Source organism: Plutella xylostella, chromosome 30 (assembly GCF_932276165.1).
Source record: "Plutella xylostella chromosome 30, ilPluXylo3.1, whole genome shotgun sequence".
NCBI lineage: Eukaryota > Metazoa > Arthropoda > Insecta > Lepidoptera > Plutellidae > Plutella > Plutella xylostella.
This window is the reverse complement of record NC_064010.1, coordinates 3208241-3232863: the sequence shown is the minus strand read 5'-3', so window position 1 is coordinate 3232863 and position 24623 is coordinate 3208241. Positions and strand designations below refer to the sequence as shown.

The 24623-nt window shown below is 38.5% G+C and overlaps 3 protein-coding genes across 5 annotated transcripts in view; 1 reads left to right on the top strand and 2 right to left on the bottom strand.

Moving 5' to 3' along the window:
* Positions 1–24623, top strand: part of LOC105381501 (synaptotagmin-7) — a 487160-nt gene that overhangs the window by 167585 nt on the left and 294952 nt on the right. The gene's annotated exons all lie outside the window — the stretch shown is intronic.
* On the bottom strand, positions 1119–4057 carry LOC105383000 (vesicular glutamate transporter 1). The gene is made up of 6 exons (XM_011552995.3): positions 3759–4057; positions 3220–3353; positions 2684–2920; positions 2175–2477; positions 1550–2071; positions 1119–1300 (listed from the first exon to the last, which is right to left on the bottom strand). The coding sequence occupies exons 1-6, from the start codon at positions 3766–3768 to the stop codon at positions 1136–1138; spliced, it is 1371 nt and encodes a 456-aa protein (XP_011551297.3). The 5' UTR covers positions 3769–4057; the 3' UTR covers positions 1119–1135.
* On the bottom strand, positions 4956–8355 carry LOC105387956 (vesicular glutamate transporter 1). The gene is made up of 6 exons (XM_011558768.3): positions 8202–8355; positions 7574–7707; positions 7021–7257; positions 6103–6405; positions 5450–5971; positions 4956–5140 (listed from the first exon to the last, which is right to left on the bottom strand). The coding sequence occupies exons 1-6, from the start codon at positions 8212–8214 to the stop codon at positions 4985–4987; spliced, it is 1365 nt and encodes a 454-aa protein (XP_011557070.3). The 5' UTR covers positions 8215–8355; the 3' UTR covers positions 4956–4984.

Genomic DNA, 24623 nt, shown 5'->3' with positions numbered 1-24623 from the left:
AAAAGATGGCTCAGGAGTTTCTTGCCTCCGTTCTTCTCCTTAGACAGAAAGAGCCCCCCCTTATCCGAACGGAGAGTAATTTGTAAAAATTGACGTTCATCAGAAAATTTTATATTTGTACGATGAATAAAAAAAATTTGAGTTTGAGTTTGAGTTGAGTTTGAGTTTGACACACGGCCATCCGACCCCTAGCTAGGCAGAACCTTTGTTATGGGTGTCAGACAGCTGATATATGTACATAAATACATAGTTACATACTAAATATAAATTTAAGTAATATCAACACCCAATATGGGACACAACTTGAAAGTAACATAAAAAAAAATAAAAAAAATAGCTGATGCATAGCTCAGCATACAACAGAATAAGTACTGTAAAAGCGCTCAGAGCAATTAACATTTCTATATTGTATTGTCTTTTATTTCATATAACATATTGGACATCTTCACGTTGGCCCTGCCAGGACAGAACTAGTTTATTAGCCAACGTATGCACGCCTCACCCAATTTGCAGTCCAACGTTGGTATGAGCGTTGGGACCAACGTGTGGAGCCCGCCTTAAAGACAGAATATATTTGTACTCGGGTCTTGGGTGTTGATATTTATATTTAGTAGGTATGTATCTATCTATGTATTTGTGTAGATATATCAGCTGTCCCACACCCATAACGTGCCCATAACACAGGTTCTGCCTAGCTTGGGGTCGGATAACCGTGTGTAAGATGTCCCCACATATTTATTTATTTAGTGCTGTTATTCAGGTGTTTTTAGTGTCGTATCTTATCGTATCGGTGTCAAACACAAGAACTGTCCTAGGGTTTGTTAGCTGTAAGGATTAGCCAGTTTAATTCGGGTGCACTGGACGTAGGTATATAATGGACAAGATACGTCACAGAAAGCTCCTTTGGTACACTCCAAATATCTAACATCTACTAAATGCTTTTAGCGTTAAGTCCACCCTTTGTACTTTTAATTGTAATATTTGTACAATAAAGAGTTAAATAATAATAATAAATAGCTAACTGTTGTATAGCTTTCTCATTACATGATTCTCAAAGCAAAAGTTTATAAATAATTCACTTCAAATTCAAATTCCTATAAAATTTTGATAAAAAACAGTTTTGAATAATACTTTTTTATTTGTCTTGTTTTTTTTCTTTCGCTTCCTCCGGATTGTCATGATAGGTTATTTCATTAAACGCTTGAACTTTCGTTGAACCAAACAAAATGAAGATGATTGCAGATAGCACGTACATTCCTGATCCTATGTAAAACACTGGCTTCCAGCTCTCCAAACTGGTCTGCAAATAAATGAAAAAAAAATTAATAGGAGTATAAAGTAAAAATATAATATTCCTGTCTGACACAAACTTATTCTAACAAGCATAATACTCCTAGTCGTGGTAGAATCTTCAAACCATGCTTCTAATTGAATCATGTGAAGTTTGAATTGACCACGGATCGGAAAAAAAGTGGTCCGATCAGGATCAAAAAGCCTATTGAACTACGTACCACCTACAGGGAGATTATACAGATTATTGAAATCTTACCTCGTCGTCCTTTGTGAAATGTGCGACCACTAACGGTGTCAAAATGCCAGCGATTGCGCCGATACCGTTGCCCATGCCAAATACTGTGGCAGCGAAATTTGGTGTCAAATCATGACAGTTTACGGCAGAAGTCAACACCGCAGAGCCATTCAAACTAATTGACGCTATCATCAAAGTTAATGCTATGGTAGGATTTGAAGTAGTAGTTAATCCTAACAACATCAATCCGGGCAATACATGTGAAAACATTACAAAAGATTTTCGAAGTGTGTTCACTGACATTATCTTTCTTGTTAACAGAAAATCACCAAAGAATCCAAACATGAGATTAGCAAAACTTCTTATGATGTATGTGAGAGACGAAATTAGCCCAGTTGAACCCAGTTTGTATTGCAATACGTTTGCTATAAACATTGGGGTAGCATTTTGGATGAAATAGATTCCCCAGCTGTTGCCAAATAAGAGAATGGTTCCAGCCAACCAAGGTATGTTGGTAACGATGCGCAGAAATGGAGGTATTGGCTGTAACAATAAAAAATACCGTTAATAAATCCGATAAAACTCAAAAATATATATGGAATGTCAGTTGTAACTGTTGTAAGTTAAAAACAAATAGGGAAATTACTTTAGGTCTATCATTTTTCGGGATACCATCACTTATGAATTGCCTCTCAGTTTCTTCTATCCTCGGGTGGTCATAAGGATTGTCATAGACTATATACGCCCACGGCAAACAGAATATAACTCCAACAATTGCGAACGAGTAGAACCCCCACTCCCAGCCGTAGTTCTCAATAAGTACTCCAAGTGAGGACCACGCCACTACTGTACCGATGGTGCCTCCAATCATGGCTGATGTGAACTTTCCTCTCTCGTTAGGTACAGCCCAGTTCGCAATCAAACCTGTGGCAGCGGGAAAAAGAAAGCCCTGAAAAATATTGAAATAACGCTTAAGTATACAAGGCGTTCCACGAGGAGGTGTATTATTTGTCATGATATTATAATATCTTATCCAATTGTGAAAAAATAGTCATAAAATTTAATGTAGATATATTATTCCCAGCAGTGGAAAATCAAATTGGCTCAAAAAACAAAGTAATAGTAAAAAAAATATCAAAATAGGTACCCACTTACACTTAAAAAACCAAGCGCAATTCTTGCTATTGTCATAGCAAGAAAGCTAATTTTTGCAAAATATGGACACAGAAATGTGAGTATTGATGCTCCCAGTTGACCCAGTATGACTGTATTTCTTGGACCCAATTTCTGAACCACTAATCCACCCAAAATGTTGGAAGCAATGTAACCCCAAGAATATCCTCCTAGCACTGTCGCCCGTTCGTAGGCACTCCATCCCAGCGTTTCTTTTTCCTGGAATTGGAAGACTACTATTAGTCTATAATATTACGTAGTTAAAATTACTATTGTTTTTAAATATCATTGGTGTCTAGTTCTAAATTGCTGGCTAAAATGGAGATGATAATTTGAATAAATTCGAATTTACTTACTTACATTCACGTTTACTTTAGATAAAACTAAACATTCACAAGCATCTAAATTTAACTATTATAGTCTATAAACAGAGTTTGATAGTAAGCAAAATGTTTATGTTAGGCACTTACTATGTTTCCTATAGAGTATACCGGTATTATGATGACAATGATACTTACCTCAGTATCGGTACCATTCGCGACAACTGGTACCATTTCGACAATGTTGACGCTCAAGTTGACTCGCATGGTGTACGAGACCAGCACACACATGTAGATCATTATTCCTATGGAGTAGCGTGTTGGTATGCTTCCTGAAATAATATTGTAGAGTAAGAAAATAGTTACTTCATCATCACAGCCCATCGCGTCGTCACAACCCGGCACGGGTCTCCTTACAATTAAGCAAGAGCGATGTTTTCAAGCTGCCCGAAGGACTCTGGTTAGGCTTAATGACTGTCTCTAGATGTTGTTTCGTTTTAGAGATCTGTAGATGTGAAGTGTATAAACTATCTACCTTATAACGTCATGAGCATCCATCAACGACCCGGCCCGTGGCCCAATGGTGGACAACGTCCAGTGGACATAGGCCCCTCCCAAGGAGAACCACATTAAGTTGTCCTCTGCCTTATTCATCCATGATGAAGGTCTTTGAGGATGATACTGGTGGGCCAACTGCTTACGCCGTATTCTATAAAAATATATGTTATCTCACTTACCGCAATGCATTTTGAACAATTTGGTGTATGCCTGTTTTCACAAATATAAATAAGATAAAAAAATACCAAGACACTGCGATTATATTGCGCCCACCAACGTCGACTAAAATGCGTAATTTTAAAAGTCATTCGTTACGCAAATGGGTAAAAAGGATGGTATTTTTCAGTGAACATCTTAAAGGCAGGTCAATATACTTAAACAGCACACTGAGAAACTTTTGCCTGTTATAAAACTCACAAGCTATATTTTCATAAATTCAACCATTGGTTTGTTAGTTTGATAATGTATAAAAATGTATAGCTACTTATGATGTCCTTTCAAGAGTTAAATTAAAATATACCTTAAACTTATTGTACTTAGTGAACATTATAATATATAGCTTTTTTCTTTCAAAGTTGGTTATATATATCTAATTGCCTCTGGGAAGTTCACTTATTAAATTCTACCCTGTAATATTTAAGATTGAAATCTTGTAAGCGATATTTATCGTATTAAATCTTTCAAGATAGTCGGTTACCATCTAAGATTCCGCTATATTTATATAAAAACATCCTTTCTTTCTTATTGAGCGGCAAAAATGAAGCAATAATCTGCAAGTTAATTGCCTAGTAGTACTAGTAAGTAGGCATTATGAATAATGTTTATGTTATAAATTGGTGACCTTACTATTCTTAGTATTGTTCTCCGCCACCTATTGGTTAACTTAACCATGAGAGAGGACCGAGAATGCATAATACTTTAGTTGTACAGCACATGCTGAGCTTGTAGGCATATTTTTTTTTATCTGTCTCAAATAGTTTATAGTCGAATAAAAATATAAGTAAATTGCATGGTTATTATAATTTGTTGTAATTATCATCAATTCATCATATTGATACTTTTATCGAGTTTGTTGTTGGCCTTTCGTTTATATGATAAATTTTGATCACAGTACCTAAGTACCTACCTAAGTTCTATTATATAACACTTGGAGTAATTTCTTATCAAACAGTCGTTAATATCAGTATATTTTTACTGATGGAAATCGATAAATTATGATAGCTGATATTTAAACTGTGTCTGTAATGTTTGCAAATAAACGATTTCTTGTACCTAATAATTAAATATAAATAGGGGGTTAAAATTAAACCCAGCCTACATCAATCAGAATCAGTAAAAAAAACACTGAGTCATGGCTAATTAAAAACTAAATATACTTAAACTATAAATTTTAACTTTTATTTTTCTAAACTTTTTCTGTCTTTTTGTCTGTGTACTCTTCGTTTTTCACTTCATTCAGCGCTTGAACTTTAGTTGAGCCAAACAAAACGTAAATTATTGCAGAAAACACGTATATTCCTGATCCAATGTAAAACACTGGTTTCCAGCTATCCAAACTAGTCTGAAAAGAATATAAAATAATTTTAAATATACACTTAGGGGCAATGAAAAGGTTCCACTTAGAAAAGCACCAAATTACTCCTTAACGAAAAAGACTAGCTTAATGACGGTTTCTGCAACATTTAAGTACATTTAACAGAGCATTAGGATACTACCAACTAAAAACAATAATATTTTGTTGAAAGAATTGGGGTCGTTTAGTGTCGGCATTTTGTGAGTGGAACTATTTGATTGCCCGTGAGTGTATAAAAAAAAACTTCTTTATAAAAGGCGGATAATGATAAAGCCGGAAAATATACCCAGAGCTTACCTCATCTTCTTTGGTGAAATGAGCGACTACTAGCGGTGTTAAAATTCCAGAAATAGCACCAATACCTGTAGCCAATCCAAAAGTAGCTGGAGCAAAATTTGGCGTCAAATCATAACAGTTGACTGTAACATTCAGGACTGCAGACCCATTAAAACCTATAGAAGTGATCATCAAAGTTACAGCTACCAGCGGATCTGAAGTTGTAGTTAATGCTAATAACAATAATCCAGGTAATACATGCGAAAAGGTTACCGAAGATTTTCTTAGCGTATTCACTGACATAATTTTTCTTCTCAAAATGAAATCTCCAATTATACCAAATAGGAAAGCAGCTATACTTCTCATAATGTATGTTAAAGATGAAACGAGTCCTGTTCCGCCCAGTTTGTATTGCAATACGTTTGATATAAACAATGGTGCAGCGTTTTGAATAAAGTAAACTCCCCAGCTATTTCCAAATGCAAGTATGATTATAGCCAAACAAGGCACATTAGTAAGAATTCGCCAATATGGTGGTAGAGGCTGTAAAAAATAAACTAAACGTTAGTAGAAAATATTCAAGCTATGATAATAATTATATATTAGGTAAGTATACAATATCAACATTTTATAAAGACAGTGTTAAAAAACAATGTGAACAAATGTGAAATTACTTTAGCCGTGTTATTTTTCGGTATACCATCCTGGATATACAGTTTTTCTGCTTCTTCGATCCGTGGATGGTTATAAGGAGTATCATATACTATGTAAGCCCACGGCAAGCAGAATATCACTCCGACAATTCCAAACGAGTAGAACCCCCACTCCCATCCGTAGTTCTCAATAATTACACCAAGGGTAGACCACGCGACCACAGTACCAATGGTCCCTCCAATAACAGCTGCTGAAAATTTTCCTCTCTCGTTTGGAACAGCCCAGTTAGCAATCAATCCTGCAATGGCAGGAAAAATAAAACCCTGGAAAATATTAAAATAACGGCAAATTTTACAAGGTGTTCCCCAGGGACTTGTATTGGTTCCTACGTTGTTATTAATTATTTTAAGATAATAATTATATTTACAATGGTTGTTCTGGTTATGTTATGTTATTAAATAGCTGGACCTATGAGGAATCAGAAAGTCTATTAAAACAGTTAAAATAGCGCACATTTCAGCACACCTCCTGGCACTTACCACATACACACTTTCTGGCACTCCTTGTAAAGTAATCTAAACACACAAACACACCATAACTCACAAACACACACACACACACACACACAAACACACTTTTTGATTTTATTTTCTAACATATATCAAATTTATCCAAGATTGCACTGTATAAGTTTTATGTTCTTGTAAAGCCGTATTTAAATGGGTTAATTATTATCTCTATCCTCCACGGGACAGGCATTGCCTAGTGTGGGGGTCAGTACATTCACCATCTCTTGTATATTTTTAAAGGAAATAAACATTTTTACTTTACTTACTTTTACTTTTTAAATAGGTATAAGTAATTATTCTATAATAAATATTATGGGCTCAAAGTGACCCAGCGTGCAATATAGCTTTAAAGAACATAAGTACACTTACACTTAGAAACCCAAGCACGATTCTTGTTATTGTCAAGGCAAGAAAGCTGATCTTGGCAAACAATGGACTTAAAAAGGTAAGTATTGCTGATCCCAGCTGACTCAGTAGTATAGTGTTTCTTGGACCCAGTTTTTGAACTACAAGTCCACCTAGAATGTTAGATGCGATAAAACCCCAGGAATATCCTCCTAAAACTGTTGCTCGTTCGTAGGCAGACCAACCAAGCGTTTCTTTTATCTGAAAATAAAGTTCCTTCTTTTAATTGGAACCTCTTACTTGAAATATTTTTGTTGTTACCTTAAATAAATCATATTTTTTTATTTCATTGCTCTACATACCACTAGTTAGAATGGATTTCTTTCACATCATCGCTGCAAAGCACATCTCTGGGGGCTATTTGACTGAAAACTAAGTTTCGCAGCGCTCTGCTGCGTGAGCCACGACTCTATCTCGTTGTATTAAACGTGCCGATTGCACGACAGATTCTGTTCGTTCGTTTTTCGTCAGTATAGAGTAACCCTCTAGGTACACTGGCAGGAACCTAAGTACTTACCTCAGCGTTGGTACCATTAGCGACAACTGGTACCATCTCAATAATATTTACACTCAAGTTGACCCTCATAGCGTAGCATACCAAGACGCTCATGTAAATCATTATTGCTATGGCGTAGCGTGTCGGTATCCTTGCTGAAATCAACATAAATCAATATGATTTAAATGAAAAAAGAAATGCGTTTTTAAATTGTAATGTACTTAAGTAGGATTCTAGTAAATTTTTCTTAATAGGTAATCTAATCAGAAAAAGGCTTTCAGGGTAGAAACTGAAGCAAAATAGCCTGAGATAGGTGTTATGGGATTGAATAATATAGATAGAGGCCTAAAAGCTAACTTTGCTACAGAAACTACAAGGTCCAACACGTAAAAAAGTTTATTATTTATTATTGTCCTTTCGGAATGGGTTAGCCATTTTCCCAAAACACCACTTTCCAAAACATAAGTTTCACAAAATAATCCACTTGTCTGTATGAAAAAATCCAATACAATTTCAAAATAAAATATTAAATTCTTTCTCGCACGTTGAATTAACAAGTACAACATAGGCAAATTTTATCATGTAAGTATTCATGATATTTCCGGCTATTAATATAAGTACTAAGTTTCTTTTATCATAATACGCTCACCAATTTTATTCATTTTGAACAATTTAGTCACCAATCACTACAACAAAAAAACTTAATTAAATTATAATATTGAAACTATCATCCCCCAGAAGTACTATTAGAAGAAACGTGACACATTGTAATATTATCTCATCACCAACTCGCTTATGTTGGCAAGATTTATTCCTAAAGTGTTTCAATTTTGCACTCCATAATATATAACGTTCCCAGTAGCCAAACTGTTTATCTCCAACTGAGTTAGCGGCGTATCGGTTTAGTATGTCGAGCGTTCAAAGTTTGACAGTTTTGTGCTCACTCAACGCAATTTGCTACGTTACGTACGCCTATGACCTACGCGGCTGAAACGTGGACAGTGGGACTGGCCCACAAACTGAAAGTCAGCGAGCTATAGAAAGAGCTACCGACATACATAGCTCACCGTGTTAGTAAGCAGAAGTGGCAGTGGGCTGGTCACATCTGTCGAAGAACTGATAACCGATGTTTTGGGTGCGGTAAACTTGTTTTGGAGTGGAGACCGTGACTAGGCAAACGTAGAACGCCCTTCGGCTAGATGGGGACTGGCCAAAAGGTGCCCTACGTCCAGCAATGGACTGCTATACGCAAACGGTTTGCCTATTGGGAGCGCAGTCTAACAGATAAGTTGATACATAATCAGTGCATATCTCGTAGACGTCAGTATCATAGTTGCTGCTACAATCTTACATGCGTTCTTCTTCTTATCATGTCGGTGATAAACACGAGAGCGAGACAGCTGTAGAAGGGATGGGCCAGTCAGAACAGCGTCAGTCGCTGTCTGTCCAAGGATCTCCGGAATGTATCCTAACTTTATATAATATTATAAATGCGAAAGTAACTGTGTCTGTCTGTCTGTTACTCTTTCACGCCAAAACTACTGAACGGATTTGAATGAAATTTGGTATACATACGGTCTAGACCCTGGGAAAGAACAAAGGCTACTTTTTATCGCAGTATTCCCACGGGAAAACTTTTGTAAGGCGAAGCGAAGCTCGCGGGAACACCTAGTAATATACAATACAGAGTGTTACAAAAGTGGTTAGTATACTAAGCAAAAAGGAAGTGATTCAGGTAGTCATTCTGAACAACTTTAGTACTATGACGGAAATCCACCTATAAAAAACTTCTTCATAGAAACATTGTTGGTCACGTGACTTTTGTTTTTATTCTTTGGAGAACTTTATTTTTTTGCGTATTTTCAAAAGTCCTTGAAAAGAAGTTTTGCTGGATGACCCCCTGAGACCAACCACTTTTTAGCCATTTATATTTGCAACACATTGTACCTATAAATATTTTTTAAAATCTTATTGTTTAACTCCGATTTTCAAAGTCACTACAATTTGCAATACTATGAACATCGATAAACGTTAAAGATAACAACATGTCAATAGTATCAAGCACGTGCTACGTTTATAATCTCACAATCTTTCACGCATATAATAAAATATAAAAGAATAGAAAACATATATTTTTCATTCGATATAAAACATAGCATAAAAAGTACTTCTGTTCATAGTTAAACTAAAATTTACAATCTTTTAATCTTTTAATTTCAACTAAGTCCTACAATACAAGATAGATAGATAGATAGATAGATAATTCACAAGGTACACCTAATTACTATAAAAACTCCTTTTTTCAGTAATTACTACCTAAATAACTTATCTACCTTGCTTCTGATAGATTAAGGTTCCTCTTAGAACCTGTCATCATCATAGAGTAAGAACATCGGCACAGATAACACGTTTTATCGACATCCCTTCCTGTATTCAAATCTGGAGACATTTTCTGTCACGAAAGTCTATACACACAAAGTTTAAAGTTTAGTTGGTTCGTCAGTGAATAGTTTAGAAAAAAATAAGTAGTACTGAAGAGCTAGCATAAGGCGTATTGAAGACGCGACAAAAGTTTTGCATCGCGCTCAATCACATCACGCAGCCTCAAGAGCGAGCGCGACGGAGAACTTTTGTCACGTCTTAATTGCGCCCCATGCTAGCCCTTATGATGTCGGTTCTGAAGGCACATTGTTTTCATTCTGGAGCTGCATTTTATATCATTTTTGAAGAACTGTTACATTCTGAACCTTCTGGACCCAAGATATTTTAAGCACAGAGGTACATTATAACTATCTTTTTTTTTTTTTTTTTTTTTAAAGATTTTATTATCACTCCACAGACTTTATGTCCGTGCCTTTTTGAGAGATCAATATATTGTGAGAGTTTGGTTGTTTTTTATCTTCATCTTTTAACTACTCACTACTCAATGTGGAAGCTTATAATATATATATATATTTTATCTTTTATATATATATACCTATATATTATTAATAATTATTTTATTTTTTTTGCACTCCTGGAGGAAAATCTACACAGACACCTGGGAAGGGGACCCAGGTAGTGTCGGCCTTTAACCGACTAAAAACCCCCAGTTGTTTTTTTTTTTCTTTTTTTTTTTTCCTTTGTTTCACACAGTCACACTTACAATTATAATGGCAACAAACATTTGAAGGGTAGGGCCAGTGTCAGCTGTCTTCAGAGAACTTAACAGACGCCTGTCAGTGGCCACACACTCCTTTTGTCATCGCTGTTGTTTTGCCTGGTGTTAATGTGTGACAGTGTTCTTAAAACTATCTTAATTTTATTGGTTAGTTCTTATACAGATAATATTAATTCATGATATACTATACAATACCTACATATCAAAACTATACAATACATGCTATATACTATACATAACAAAACTATAAAATACATGCAATACGGTTTGGCCGTCAATATAAAATTAAAATCAAAATTCTCCTATTCCGCTCCATTTTGCGTTGCCAAAAGCCTTGATTGCTGGGCAATGACCTCTTTGTCCCGATTTTTTATTGCCATCTTTAGGTTGTACTCGAGGATCCGTTTCTTCGGTGCTGTTATTGCCGTTCTAGCGAGGTTGCCGATAGCGTCCTCGGTGTCATCCGCATAGTAGGTGCAGGCGGAGGTGTGCCTCGACAGCGCCACTACTGCGTGAGGTATGCTATCGTGCAACTTTATTTTATCTTTTGTTTTTATGATAATGATGGATTCGTACGTCAATCCCTGTGCTTCGTGTATGGTTAAGACGCGTGATCCCGTTCCTTCTCCAAACCCTTGGCTGGTCAGGGTCTCTTTTTCTTCCTGTGTATGCGTCAGGAATAGAGTGTTGGTTTGACATTATAACTATCAAATCAATCAATCCCAAAGGGAAACCAATGGGAATCGTCCTCTTCACGGGATGTTAAAATAAAATTCCTCCTAGTTTATGTTTAAACCTTATTAAACTAACAGACCCCTTAGCATGAATTTTCATCGTGAACGTGAAGTATAATTCATCGAGTAATTTTGTATGAAAATATGAATAGCGCCCCTGGCGGTCGGTAGCAGAACTAAAATTTCCCTAAAAAATTCATCGAGTAATCTCACGTCACGTTCATGATGAAAATTCATGCTAAGGGGTCTGCTTAATAAATTACAACTGCAATATTATATGCAAGCAAAATCGAGTTAAAAAGCTAGTATATCATATCTCCTGAAATATCCTTTGGAGTCATTTGTTAGGGTGAAAATGTCTTAACCCTTTAGGGGGAAGATACGAGATTTTCACTCAGGCAATTATCATTAGGAGGGTATTGTATTTTGTAGCATATTTCATGGCATTAAGGTAGAGGTATTGTATCTAAACCGCCGTTGGAATCAAATATACAACACTTACGAGTAATAAACAAGATCCAGTGATATAGCATGTGCCATTCTTTCTAGAATAGAATAGAATAGACATAGCGTAGCACCAAATTACTACGAACAAATTAAACGGAAAAGACGTAAGCTTAATTTACGCCATCTGAATATTGAAGTACATATAGTTTTGATTAAATTCTAAATTCAATGTTTTAAAAAATTGGGGTCATTAAATTTGGTGACGAGATTTTGTATGTGGAACTTTTTCATTGCTCCTGAGTGTATATATACACCAAAAAATAAATAAAATAGTCATTTGAACCTCCGCACAAAATTACCTCACAAAGTCTTTTTCATTCGAAGTTGACCTGAAAGTGTGAAATCCTGAATAATCTATCGTCAAACACTTGACACGCCTCCCGTATAGCAGATTCTGGGCTAAGCAGACATTATACTCATGAATCTTACATAAATACGGGTTTATAATTCTTCTGGGCAACTGCAGGGGGTTTCTTGTTTGACCAATACTTCCTAACTATTATTATAAATGCGAAAGTAACTGTGTCTGTCTGTCTGTCTGTTACTCTTTCATGCCAAAACTACTGAACGGATTTGAATGAAATTTATAATACATATGGTCTAGACCCTGAGAAAGAACATAGGCTACTTTTTATCCCGGAATTCCCACGGGAAAACTTTTTAAGGCGAAGCGAAGCTCACGGGAGCAGCTTGTTTTCAATAAAGCATACTCTGAGAATATACAGGCTGAGTCTTTCGTAGGTGCACATTCAAAAGTAGGTCACAGAGCTCTTCATTCTGAACTACTTTTGTCATAATAAGTAATAACGTACAGATATTCACAAAAAATCCTAACTAATTTTATGAATGCGAAAGTAACTGTGTCTGTCTGTCTGTTACTCTTTCACGCCAAAACTACTGAACGGATTTGAATGCAATTTGGTATACATACGGTCTAGACCTTGGGAAAGAACATAGGCTACATTTTATCCCAGAATTCCCTCAGGGAAACTTTTTAAGGCGAAGCGAAGCGCGCGAGAACAACCAGTATAATATTTTTAATATAAACACAAAGTTTTTAACATTTCTTAAAGTATTAGTACAAAAATTAATCTATAATCAGATAGTAATTAAAGGTTTTTAAATGTTTTTTTTATATCTTTTAGGAAGTAACCTTTATTCGCCAGCTGGTGTCATAGGGATGAATTATTTATACGATTGCTTGATCTATGATGCTTCGACGCTTGACCGGGTGGTGAGATCAGTCTAAGGAAAATACGAAGGTAGGTACATACATGGTTTTTGATTTCCTGTAAATATAAATGTGAATGAAATAAATACTTAATACCTAAATAAATAAATATGTTAGGAAATCTGACACACGGCCATCAGACCCCAAGCTAGGCAAAACCTGTGTTATGGGTGTCGGGCAGCTGATATATTTACACTAATACATAGACAGATACATACTAAATGTAAATATCAACACCCAAGACCCGAGTACAAATATCTGTCTTTAAACAAATTTCTGCCTCAGCCGGCAATCGAACCTTCGGCATAGCAGTCAGGGTCACTAACCACTACACCATTCGCTCGTCAAATTATAAATATTACTAGCTGTTCCCGCGCGCTTCGCTTCGCCTTAAAAAGTTTTCGCGTGGGAATTCCGGGATAAAAAGTAGCCTATGTTCTTTCCCAGGGTCTAGACCGTATGTATACCAAATTTCATTCAAATCCGTTCAGTAGTTTTGGCGTGAAAGAGTAACAGACAGACAGACAGACAGGCAGACACAGTTACTTTCGCATTTATAATATTAGTTAGGATTACTATTATTAAGTAAGGTATGCACATAAATTTTTCACCTCACACGTCTGAAATTCGGTTAAAAACCTTTTGTTTTGAATTACTATTCCTGTCGCAAGATTTTTACTACCTACAATAAAAATCATATCTTGAAAATATATAGGTAGATACTTATTTTTCTGGTAACGAAAACAAATAAAAACATCATGTCTAGAATAAGAAACAATATAGGTACCAAAAATACAAACGAATAAAGCGAATCGTCAATCTTATTTTTGTTATGGGTCGAAGTTCTAACGGATATTATTTTGTGCTGTCATAAAGATGCAAAATCGCGGTGAAAGTTTATTATCGCATCCACTATACGTTCATCTACCTATCGAAAAAGCACCCTTAGCTCCAATTTCTCCATAGTCGGATAGATCGTAACCAGGGAAAGGTTGATATTATACGTCATCTCCATATTAAATTCTTGACAGAAGTGTCAAAAGTCAAGCAATAATCCCTGGTTATGCTTTAACCCACTATGGCGAAATTGGCACTTACTGCGTTAAAATGCCATTTCTGTGACGTCAGCTAGTCGTATTATAAGTTTTTAATTAACCATGTAGCGACCCCACATGCTTATTTGATCTGTACATCACAATTCAGTACTCATCATCATCATCATCAGCCAATAATCATCCACTGCTGGACATAGGCCTCTCCCAAGGAGCGCCACAACACTCGGTCCTCGGCCTTCCTCATCCAACCACTACCCGCCACCCGCCTAAGGTCGTCAGTCCAGCGGGCAGGAGGGCGTCCCACGCTGCGTTTGCCTGTTCGTGGTCTCCACTCGAGAACTCGTCTACCCCAACGGTTATCGGTTCTTCGGCAGATATGACCAGCCCACTGCCACTTCAGCTTGCATATTTTGACAGCTATGTCGGTAACCTTAGTCCTCAGACGGATAACCTCATTTCTGATACGATCCATCAGAGAAACCCCAAGCATAGCTCTCTCCATAGCACAGTTTCTTCATTCAGTACTCGGTTTCTACTAATCTGATTACCAACTTTAATGAATTTTAGTATCAGGGAACTAACATCTTGAATTACCTACCACATAGACAAAATTATATTTTCCAAAATTACTACTACGGTTTTTAAGGCGAAGCACTCGGTAAATCTAATAATAATATAGGAGCAAATAAATTTGTGATCAGATGGGAAACCACGAACCATGTGGTGAGGAAATAAAATCAGACTCGCTAGTACATACTCCCCCCGGTCGGAATGGGAGACTGTACGTTTGGTTTATTTGATAGAATAAGTGCCAATTTCTCCATAGTCGGTTAGAGCATAACCAGGGATTATTGCTTGACTTTTGACACTTCTGTCAAGAATTTAATCCTCCATAGCCAGTCGGTTAGAGCATAACCAGGGAGTAGTGGTTGACTTGTGACACATCTGTCAAGTATTTTATATGGAGATGACGTATAATTGATGAACGGTCCCTGGTCGGTTAGATAACCGACAATGGAGAAATTGGCACTTAATGTTTCAGATTAGAGGGGTGTTATACAGATTGTAAAAGTATAATAAGCCAATTGATTCAATTTGTTAATTAGTGGGTGCATTGTAAATTGTACTCATTCACAAAATTAAGATACGGCTCGCAACCTATCACTGTGAATACAAAATGTAAAGCGAAAAGCGAGGGGCTCATTTGCGAGTCACCTGTCTGACTACCCTTTCAGAGATTACAGTCGTGGGGTAAGTATATTTATTCACACATATTATTATTATTAGCGTCCATTTTTCGGCATCATACGCAACGGACGCATCGCATACAGTATTCTTTGAATAATATAATAATAATAATAATATGTGGGGACATCTCACACACGGCCATCCGACCCCAAGCTAGGCAGAGCCTGTGTTATGGGTATCGGACAGCTGATATATCTACACAAATACATAGATAGATACATATTAAATATAAATATCAACACCCAAGACCCGAGTACAAATATCTGTGTTTAAACAAATATCTGCCCCAGCCGGCAATCGAACCCGGGACCTTCGGCATAGCAGTCAGGGCCACTAACCATTACGCCATTCGACCGTCAAAGAAATTCACACACGTGCGTCCACTTCATTGGCATTGCGGACGCTTTTTCCATACATTTATGAGAATCCGTTTAGCGCGTTACGTAGGATACTGATAAGTGGACGCTTACCTTTAGAATACGTGTACATTAAAGAGAAACTCTGTAAAAAATCCTAACTAATATTATAAATGCGAAAGTAACTGTGTCTGTCTGTCTGTCTGTCTGTCTGTTACTCTTTCACGCCAAAACTACTGAACGGATTTGAATGAAATTTGGTGTACATACGGTCTAGACCCTGGGAAAGAACATAGGCTACTTTTTATCCCGGAATTCAAACGGGAAAACTTTTTAAGGCGAAGCGAAGCGCGCGGGAACAGGTAGTCTTATTATAAAATTGATGATTACTTAGAGGACGTTAATGCATGGCTGTGATAAATAGTTAGCTCGGCTCATATTATTATAATAATTATTATTAAGCTTATAAGTATTGTATACTAACTAGTATTAAGTCTTTTTTTGAAAAGATGGCTCAGGAGTTTCTTGCCTCCGTTCTTCTCCTTAGACAGAAAGAGCCCCCACTTATCCGAACGGAGAGTAGTTTGTAAAAATTTACGTTCATCAGAAATTTTTATATTTTTACGATGAATAAAAAATTTGGAGTTTGAAGTTTGAGTTTGAATAATGTCCAAGTGTCTTCCCCTATCAATGAAAAGTGGCCAACTATTCCTTAAAGGCGGAAACATGGCAGTGGGCGTGACGGAACGGCCACGGGCGGAAATAGAAGGAGGTTCACTTGATTTTATTTTGGACAGCAAAGTGAATTCGGAGGATGTCTTCTTAACCAGATACGCTAAAAGGGCGATATTTTAGGTTAGACGTGAGTATTTTGTACTCTTTTTACATGTTTTTTATCTGTCATTTGTTGGTTTTCAAAGGAAAACGAACGTTATAGGACTCTTGCTATATTTTGCAAAGTATGTAGGTATGTATGGCGTAAACGACTGAATGGCGTAGTGGTTAGTCACCCTGACTACTAAGCTGAGGGTCCCGGGTTCGATTCCCGGCTAAGGCAGATATTTGTTTAAACTCAGATATTTGTTATCGGGTCTTGGATGTGCCCGTGAAATGGCAATAGGCCCACCCCCTATTACATTGGGACTAACATAAACACTGAAGAAAAGTGGGTGCCGCAATGTACCTCTGCCTACCCCGCAAGGGAGTACATTAGTACAAGGTGTGAGTGTTTATATTTTATATTATGTAGGTATATACACAACATACCTTTAACCTTAAACAGCAAAAATTTTTGTTGTTTGTGCGATTTTTTCAGCAGTATCATTTCTCTTCACCTTTTTATTTCTAATTTAAATTTTAAAATCAAAGGGTAAATTTTCCGACATCTCATAAAAACAGCGTAATCTATCAAAAAACAAACTTTTTTCAGTAAGAAATTCGTCACATCGTAATAACACAAAGTGCGCTGAGGCCCAATTCTAGTGGCGAAATCAAATAAGTAGGAATCTACTAAAGATGTCACATTAATTATAACTTTGCCCTTATATTTATTTTTAAAGAGTGAAACCTCTTATTAGCATACTTTCACCATACTCTGTTAGATCATAACCAGGGATTAGTTGCTGACTTTTGACAGAAAGAGATAAACATATATTTAAAGCCGACATTAGCTTAAGCCCTAGTTTCACCATAGTCCGTTAGTTTATTAACACCCCTGTTACATTGTAATGTCATCAATTATACGTCATCTCCATATTAAATTCTTGACATTTAAGAATGCCAACATTATCTTAAAGTTCCTTGGTGCAACTCAATGTATTATATAATTATGTGTCCTATTTGAAAAAAATACAATACGGCGTCTCTGATTTCTAGCGCCTGATCAAAAAGTGGCTCTACTAGGGTGGTGTGGTCAGTGACCACATCCACCTGGATCCGGCTCGAAGGACCATGAAAAGGCTTGGTAGCTGGCTTTTCTTAGAAGCTACTTCGAGCCGACGTCACACCAGCGAGTCGCATTGCGTTACTGGAATGAAGTCTTCGATCGCTTCACGTCAAAACAGACTTTGATGGAGACAAATCGACCCTTCTTACGTCATTACAGAGAGGTCATGGGTAGGGAATGCAATCTCGTTGTTCGAGATCGAGATCTCGCGAGATCTCGGCCTTTCTGAGCGAGATGAAAAAAGAAATGTTTATCTTACAATGCCTTTTTTATTTTTCCAATTCTAGACATTTTTTAATAATAGTCATTATTTGAAACACACAATACTACCAATCTGGCGAGATCTCGAAATTGACGAGATCTCGCGGTATTGTTTTCATGATCTCGCGAGATCTCGCTGGAGCCCCAATCTCGCGAAATTTGCATTCCCTAGACTCATGGGCGTCGTAAGATTCGCGAAACTGTAGTAAATGAGGAGATACTATTTTTAAACCACGACGAAAAAGAGTGGTGTTATAAGTTTAACGTGTCTATGTACCTCTCTGTATGTTTTGTGTCTGTAGGGTAGCTCCCAAACGGCTAAACATATTTTCGTTTTGTCTTTCAGAGTCGTATGTAATGTCACCCCAAGTGTTCTTAGCTATATTTTATCAAAATTGGCTTAACCGTTCAAAAGTAATGCTACTGATAACATAAAAGGTTGCTGTCCAGAGCGTCAAAAAGGCACCAGCTCAGCATGTGCTGTAGAGAATAAGGCCACGTTTTCGCCCCATGCGGTGGCTGAAACCTCAGGATCACAATTCAGCATTAATTTGCGGTTTCTAATAGTGGTTGAACACCGTAATTACGTAAATGCCTATATGCTGATTAGTCCTACCGACTAATTATTATACAGGGTGTTTCAAAAAGGGTACATATCCAAATGGATATGACTTTATTTTGTTGAGCGGTGTAAACCACGGATTAAAGATGTTTTATGATTATCTTTGTCTAGATTTTTACTATTTTAAAAGCCGTACAGCGAATGTTATTCGGATTGACCCCCTGACTCATCTGCTTTCGACTTACTACAACCTTTTTAAAACATCCTGTATACTCTTAAAAAACATTTATTTTTTTTCATTCACTTATCTGTGATTTCATTCTTTCACTCAGTTAAATTGTTCAAGGAAATAGTCTTGGCATTGTAATTAGGTTTCTGAGATGCTATCAGCCTTTGAGCTACGGCTTAATTGAAATAGATTAAAACTTAAGAGGATCACACCAATTACTACGAGTGGCGTAGTGTGGGTGTAGGTTAGTGGCCCTGACTGCTATGCCGAAGGTCCCGGGTTCGAATCCCGGCTGGGGCAGATATTTGTTTAAATACAAATTTTATTTATTTTTTATTTTAATTTATTGCATCAAAAACTAACAGCTTTATACTAATAACAAGTTAACCTTATTTAAACAAAAATATACCAAAAGCTCATTATAGGTTTTCGCATATAGAGACGATTTAACAATACACGTAACAACACATACTCACCTAATAATAAATTCTAGTTAGATTATACTTATGCTACTTATTTATTTGGTATCTATTACATACTAAAGTGAGTTATAATATGTTTTCTAATAGAACATAAGCTGCTGCTAAAGAGGTCCACACTATTACTATTACACATCTGGTTAAAAGTATTACTAGCTCTTACTAAATATGAATTTAATATTATGTGGATATTTGTACTCGGGTCTTGGGTGTTCCTTTTTGTATTTAATATGTATCTATCTATGTATTTTTGTAGCTACATCAGCTGTCAGATACCCATATGACAGGCTCTGTCTAGTTTGGGGTCGTATGGCCGTGTGTGAGATGTCCCCACATATTATTATTATTATTATTACTATCTGTGGGAAAGTGTGTCTTGTTGCTAATGATATTACCTAAGTGGCGAGTGACGTATAATGCTTAAAATGAGCTTCTCTGAATATTTTATTATGGTTTAAGTCGAAACTGGTCACTTAAATTTGACAGACCCAACTTTGAGCAAGTACGGTTTGAGCGCTGTCAAACGTGTTTTGAAACGCATTTTTGTCGCTAAGCATGAAGTTAAGTTTGGCAACTGTCATATTTGAGATTTCTCAGGCTCTGCTGCTCAAAACAAACTCAAAAATAAGAAATCTCAATTCAGAAACAGAAATTTGCTAAGCATGAATTTAAGTTAGTATTGAGAACGACTCAACCTCAAAAACTTAATTGTGAAACCGGGTGTGAGTGACGTATCAACTTTACTAAACTTTGTATGCGTCAGGCACACCCTGAGCAGTCAGTGACTGAATCGCTTCGCTGTTTATAGTTATCACGTGTTGTTATGTTAACCATCCTTTTTGCACGAGTTAATAATTTAATCAATGTTGTTAATATTTTTACATAACTATCTGTCTCTAAATCATCATCTAGCCTGAAGGCAGCGTGGGGCTACACAGTGGGTTAATTAACTTAGATTTTTCTGACAACCCACTCTGAACACTGAGCGAAATTTGGCTAATCATTCATAAAATTTATATCTGCGTTGAAAACAAGATGATTTAGTTCGAATTTCACTTTCCAAGTTCGTCTTATCATCTAATTATGTAAAGTTAAGATCCTAGTTGTATCGGTAAATCAAAGAACGGTATTTTGTATTCAGGGTACGCAGTGGCTGTGCAAATGTAGCTTTGGATTTAGGATTTAGTCAACGATGGAGCCCAGAGAAACAATTTACGAACTGATTTGCCTGCATTAAAATAGTTACAATGTTAATTATGATTTATTTAATGATAGATTAATAAGTATAATATACAACACGTATTGTATTGCGACCTCCTAAGAACCTGTTTCACACACGGTGACATAAAACAAATCATAAACGAGCCTTTAAGAACTCAATACACTTACGAATTTTAATGGCGCACCAGAACATTACCAACTGAAAACGTAAATCATTAGCATCATCATAATCAGCCAATAATCATCCACTGCTGGACATAGGACATTAATATTGTTTGATTTATTTTAAAATGTATTTGTGTATTTTATACTATGGGCCATTGATGCCTGAAATAAATGGATAGGCCTCTCCCAAGGAGCGCCACAACGATCGGCCCTCGGCCTTCCTCATCCAGCCACTACCGGCCTAAAACGTAAATAATGCGTTCAAATTATACCTAATTAAATGTAAAAAAATAGTGTAATTTCGTTAAGTCATTTCAAGGGTGGGACTTTTTCATTGCTATTGTTTTACTACATTTAATTTTATTGTTATTGTTTTATACTCTTTCATTGTTGTTATTGTATGCACATACCTACTTCCGCAAAATCAAATTTTTTCAAGATTATTTCATTTTATTAATCGTCATTCTAGCAACATTTCCAAAGTTGGTCACAAACTGGTCATAAATCTAACTACTTATCTGAATTCTAGTAGCCAAACTATTGGTTTGTTCAAACTGTATATTACTTCCCAGCTCTAGCGAAAATTCGAAGCACCATAATTTCATTTCTTGTGCCAACTTCTTCTTAGTCTAAAGAATGTGATAATATTCAACATGTTTCTTAGATACTTGTTGAATACTTTCTTATACAAAAAGACAAGGAAAATATTGTATTTTCCATGTTTTAAACCACTTTTATACACAACAAATTAATTACTAGTACAGAAGAAGTAGTACTTTATGACTTGATAATACCAGGCTATGATATTATAAATCAGTTGGGTAGATGGTGTTGGGTGTTGATATGTAGGTATATAATAATTATTATATCTGTGAATATACATCAGAAGTCTGATACCCATACAACGGGCTCTGTCTAGTTTGGGGTCGGATGACAATGTGTGGGATATCCTTCAAATGCTTATTATTACCTCGTGTCTTCAGCCGCCAATTGCCACCTTTATTTAATTTCAGGAACAACGTCATGTCGGTACCCAGACAGGGAGACCAGATTGGATAAAATAATATTGGATTCTGTTGAAAAGTTTGCATTGTGCAAGTTTGTATCTTGTTTACCTACTTGCATAGCATACATTCAGCAAGTTAGAATCAAGTAAAACTCTTTGGAAAGCAACTTTTCCGGTACACTTGTGTATCCACTACACTTGCGAGCAATGAAAAGGTTCCACTACCAGAATGCTGACACCAAATAGCCCCAATATTTTAAATCATTTAGGTAATTTATTTAAATTTTAACCCAATATTTATGTTTTTAGTTGTGTTCAAGACTGTTTAGTTTAGTTGATGATTTAATTGTTTATAATTATTTGTTTGTTTGTTTAATAAAGTTTATTTGGTTATGTTTATAGGTAGGTAAAGATCTAACATAGTTAATGTTTGTAGTAGGTATAATATCTGGTAATAGTTTTAATAGTTTGTAAATATACCTAGTATAAGTTGTTTATTAATAAATAAAGTATGAGGCTTGTTAGGCGCGATAATAGATAGTAGATAGTACCAATGAGGGCGCTTATGGTGCAAAGCGCTCTGATTGGTCGACGCATTTCTTGCCCCGCCTCCCACCGCCCGCGCGGCGGAGAGCGCATTTAAATATAGGCGGTCCGGGCCGCCTCGAGCATTCCGCTCGCAGCCTCCAAGAAGCAAAGAAGCCTCCTAATAATAGAAGAAAAAAGCCTTCTCATTTCAAGCACCTGCCCTGCCCTACAATAGGAAGAAAGAAGAATCCCTGCTTGCTCTTCGATGAGCTTCACAAACGATTTTCACAAACGATTTTCGCAAACGATTTCTACAAACGATTTTAATGTGACGTGCTGTATCGAAGGGGTGCGTCACATTTTCTGGTCCATTCGAGCGCCGGATTGAAGAGCAAGCATGGTGAACACAAGAAGCGCCTCCAAGTCAGCCTCGGTAGCCGGTGCCACGGACAGCACCGGTACTGAGGCCACCGCGACGACGGCAACCACGAGCAGCGGGGATACCTACACGTCGACGGGAGCATCCACGGACACATCGAACGAAGCATCAAGCACTGCGGCCGCCTCAGAAGTCACGGCGCCCGCCTCCGCTACAGCCCGTGTCCCTGCCCCCGCGCCCCCCGCGCCTACCCCTGCGACGCCGAAGCCCGTCAAGCCGCACACGCCACGTCGCGCATGTTCAAATGCGTCTTCAAAGGGTCGCCGCCGGGAGTTGCTGAAGGCCAAGGAAGAGCTTCTGAAGAAACAAATGGAGTTAGCCGCCGTACGGGTGGCCATGCTGGAAGAAGAAACGGACGATGAAGAAGATGAAGACGACACCTCCACCATAAGGGGTGTCCGCATGTCCGAGTGGGTACAACAAAGTACTCTCGCGCTGACCATGCAACCACATCACGCCGTGCCGAGAGAAGACGCCGGAGCGACAGCGGGCCTCCCACGCCGGACATCGATGCCAGAGCCGCGCATCGAAGCCAGTCCACCGGGAGCCGCACTGGAGAACGCCGCACCGCCGTCTGCACGTCGTGAGCCGTGTCCCATGGGTGCCGACGAGCCGAGAGTACAGCTGCCACCGAACCCGTACACGTCAGAGCCGCACGTGTACGAGCCGCCGCGTCCGGTGCAGCATTGCTACGACCCACGACCGAGCGCCTTCGACTACAAGGAGCTAGCCGAAGCCATCGCCCTCGCTGCACGTGCGCTGCCGTCGCCGCCTCAACATGTCGCCGCGCCGCGCCATGTCAACGAGCTACCAACGTTCAGCGGGGCATCGAGTGATTGGCTGCCATTCAAGGCGGCCTATGAAGAATCTGCGCAGTCCCTCACGGAGCAAGAGAACCTGTCTCGACTGCGCAGAGCCATCAAAGGAGCAGCGAAGGAGGCCGTCCACTGCCTGTTCATCGGGACGCCCTCTACGAAAGAAGTGATGGAGCTGCTGTCTGCGCAATTCGGGAGGCCGGACGCACTCATCATTCACGAGATGGAGAAGCTGCGCAGACTACCGAAGATCGTCGACACTCCGAAGGCCATCTGCGACTTCGCCGCGACGATGACCAACGCGACGGCCACAGTGGTGGCATTGAAGAAGGAGCAGTACCTACACAATGCGGAGATCGTCAACAACGTCGTGGAAAAGCTGCCGGCCACACTGCGCAACGAGTGCTACACCTACATCACCGAGCAGCCTGAAGACATCCCCGACCTGGTCAAGCTGACGCAGTTCGCCAAGCGGGCCGCGGCACGGTGCAGCCGCTTCGCGCCCATGGACATCGCAGCGAGTGACCGGCGGGAGCCCGCGCCAAAGAAGACTGCGCGCACGTACCACGTCGACACAACTACAGCTGCGAAGCCTGCGTGCCCCATCTGCGGTGAGAAGCATGAAGCTGCCGCCTGTCCGACACTGAAGCGAGCCGAAGTACCTGCGAGGTGGGACATAGCGAAGAAATACAAACTATGTTTCCGCTGCATGAAGATCCGCAAGTACCGACACTCCTGCAAGCCGAAGCAGTGCGACAAGGACGGGTGTACCTACATGCACCATCCGCTGCTGCATGGCGGTACCTACGCATCGACCGCCAGTACGCAAGTCGTCCAAGAATCTGAAGCGGTAACAACAGCGCGAGAAGAAAGAAGTGCAACGGGGCTCCTGAAGATACTACAAGTACGAGTCACCGGGCCAAAGGGGTCGCTCGACACCTACGCGCTACTAGACGACGGGTCGACGTGCACACTCATCGAGTCAGCAGTCGCGCAGCAGATCGGAGCAACGGGACCGCCGTCACCCTTTTACATAGAAGGGGTGTCGGGCATGAAAATCGACGCCAGTGAGTCGCGCCGAGTCAACTTGAAGATCTGCGGGCGCAATACGAGCGAAGTCGACATCTGCG

What these genes read in the sequence shown, in the direction of transcription:
- LOC105383000 (XM_011552995.3), bottom strand. An exon ending in CGAATGGTACCGATACTGAG is followed by an intron (nt 2,921 to 3,219) that starts GTAAGTATCATT and finishes TTCCAATTCCAG; the next exon opens with GAAAAAGAAACGCTGGGATG. An exon ending in ATTTCACAAAGGACGACGAG is followed by an intron (nt 1,301 to 1,549) that starts GTAAGATTTCAA and finishes ATTTATTTGCAG; the next exon opens with ACCAGTTTGGAGAGCTGGAA.
- LOC105387956 (XM_011558768.3), bottom strand. An exon ending in CGAAAAATAACACGGCTAAA is followed by an intron (nt 5,972 to 6,102) that starts GTAATTTCACAT and finishes TATTTTTTACAG; the next exon opens with CCTCTACCACCATATTGGCG. An exon ending in ATTTCACCAAAGAAGATGAG is followed by an intron (nt 5,141 to 5,449) that starts GTAAGCTCTGGG and finishes TATTCTTTTCAG; the next exon opens with ACTAGTTTGGATAGCTGGAA.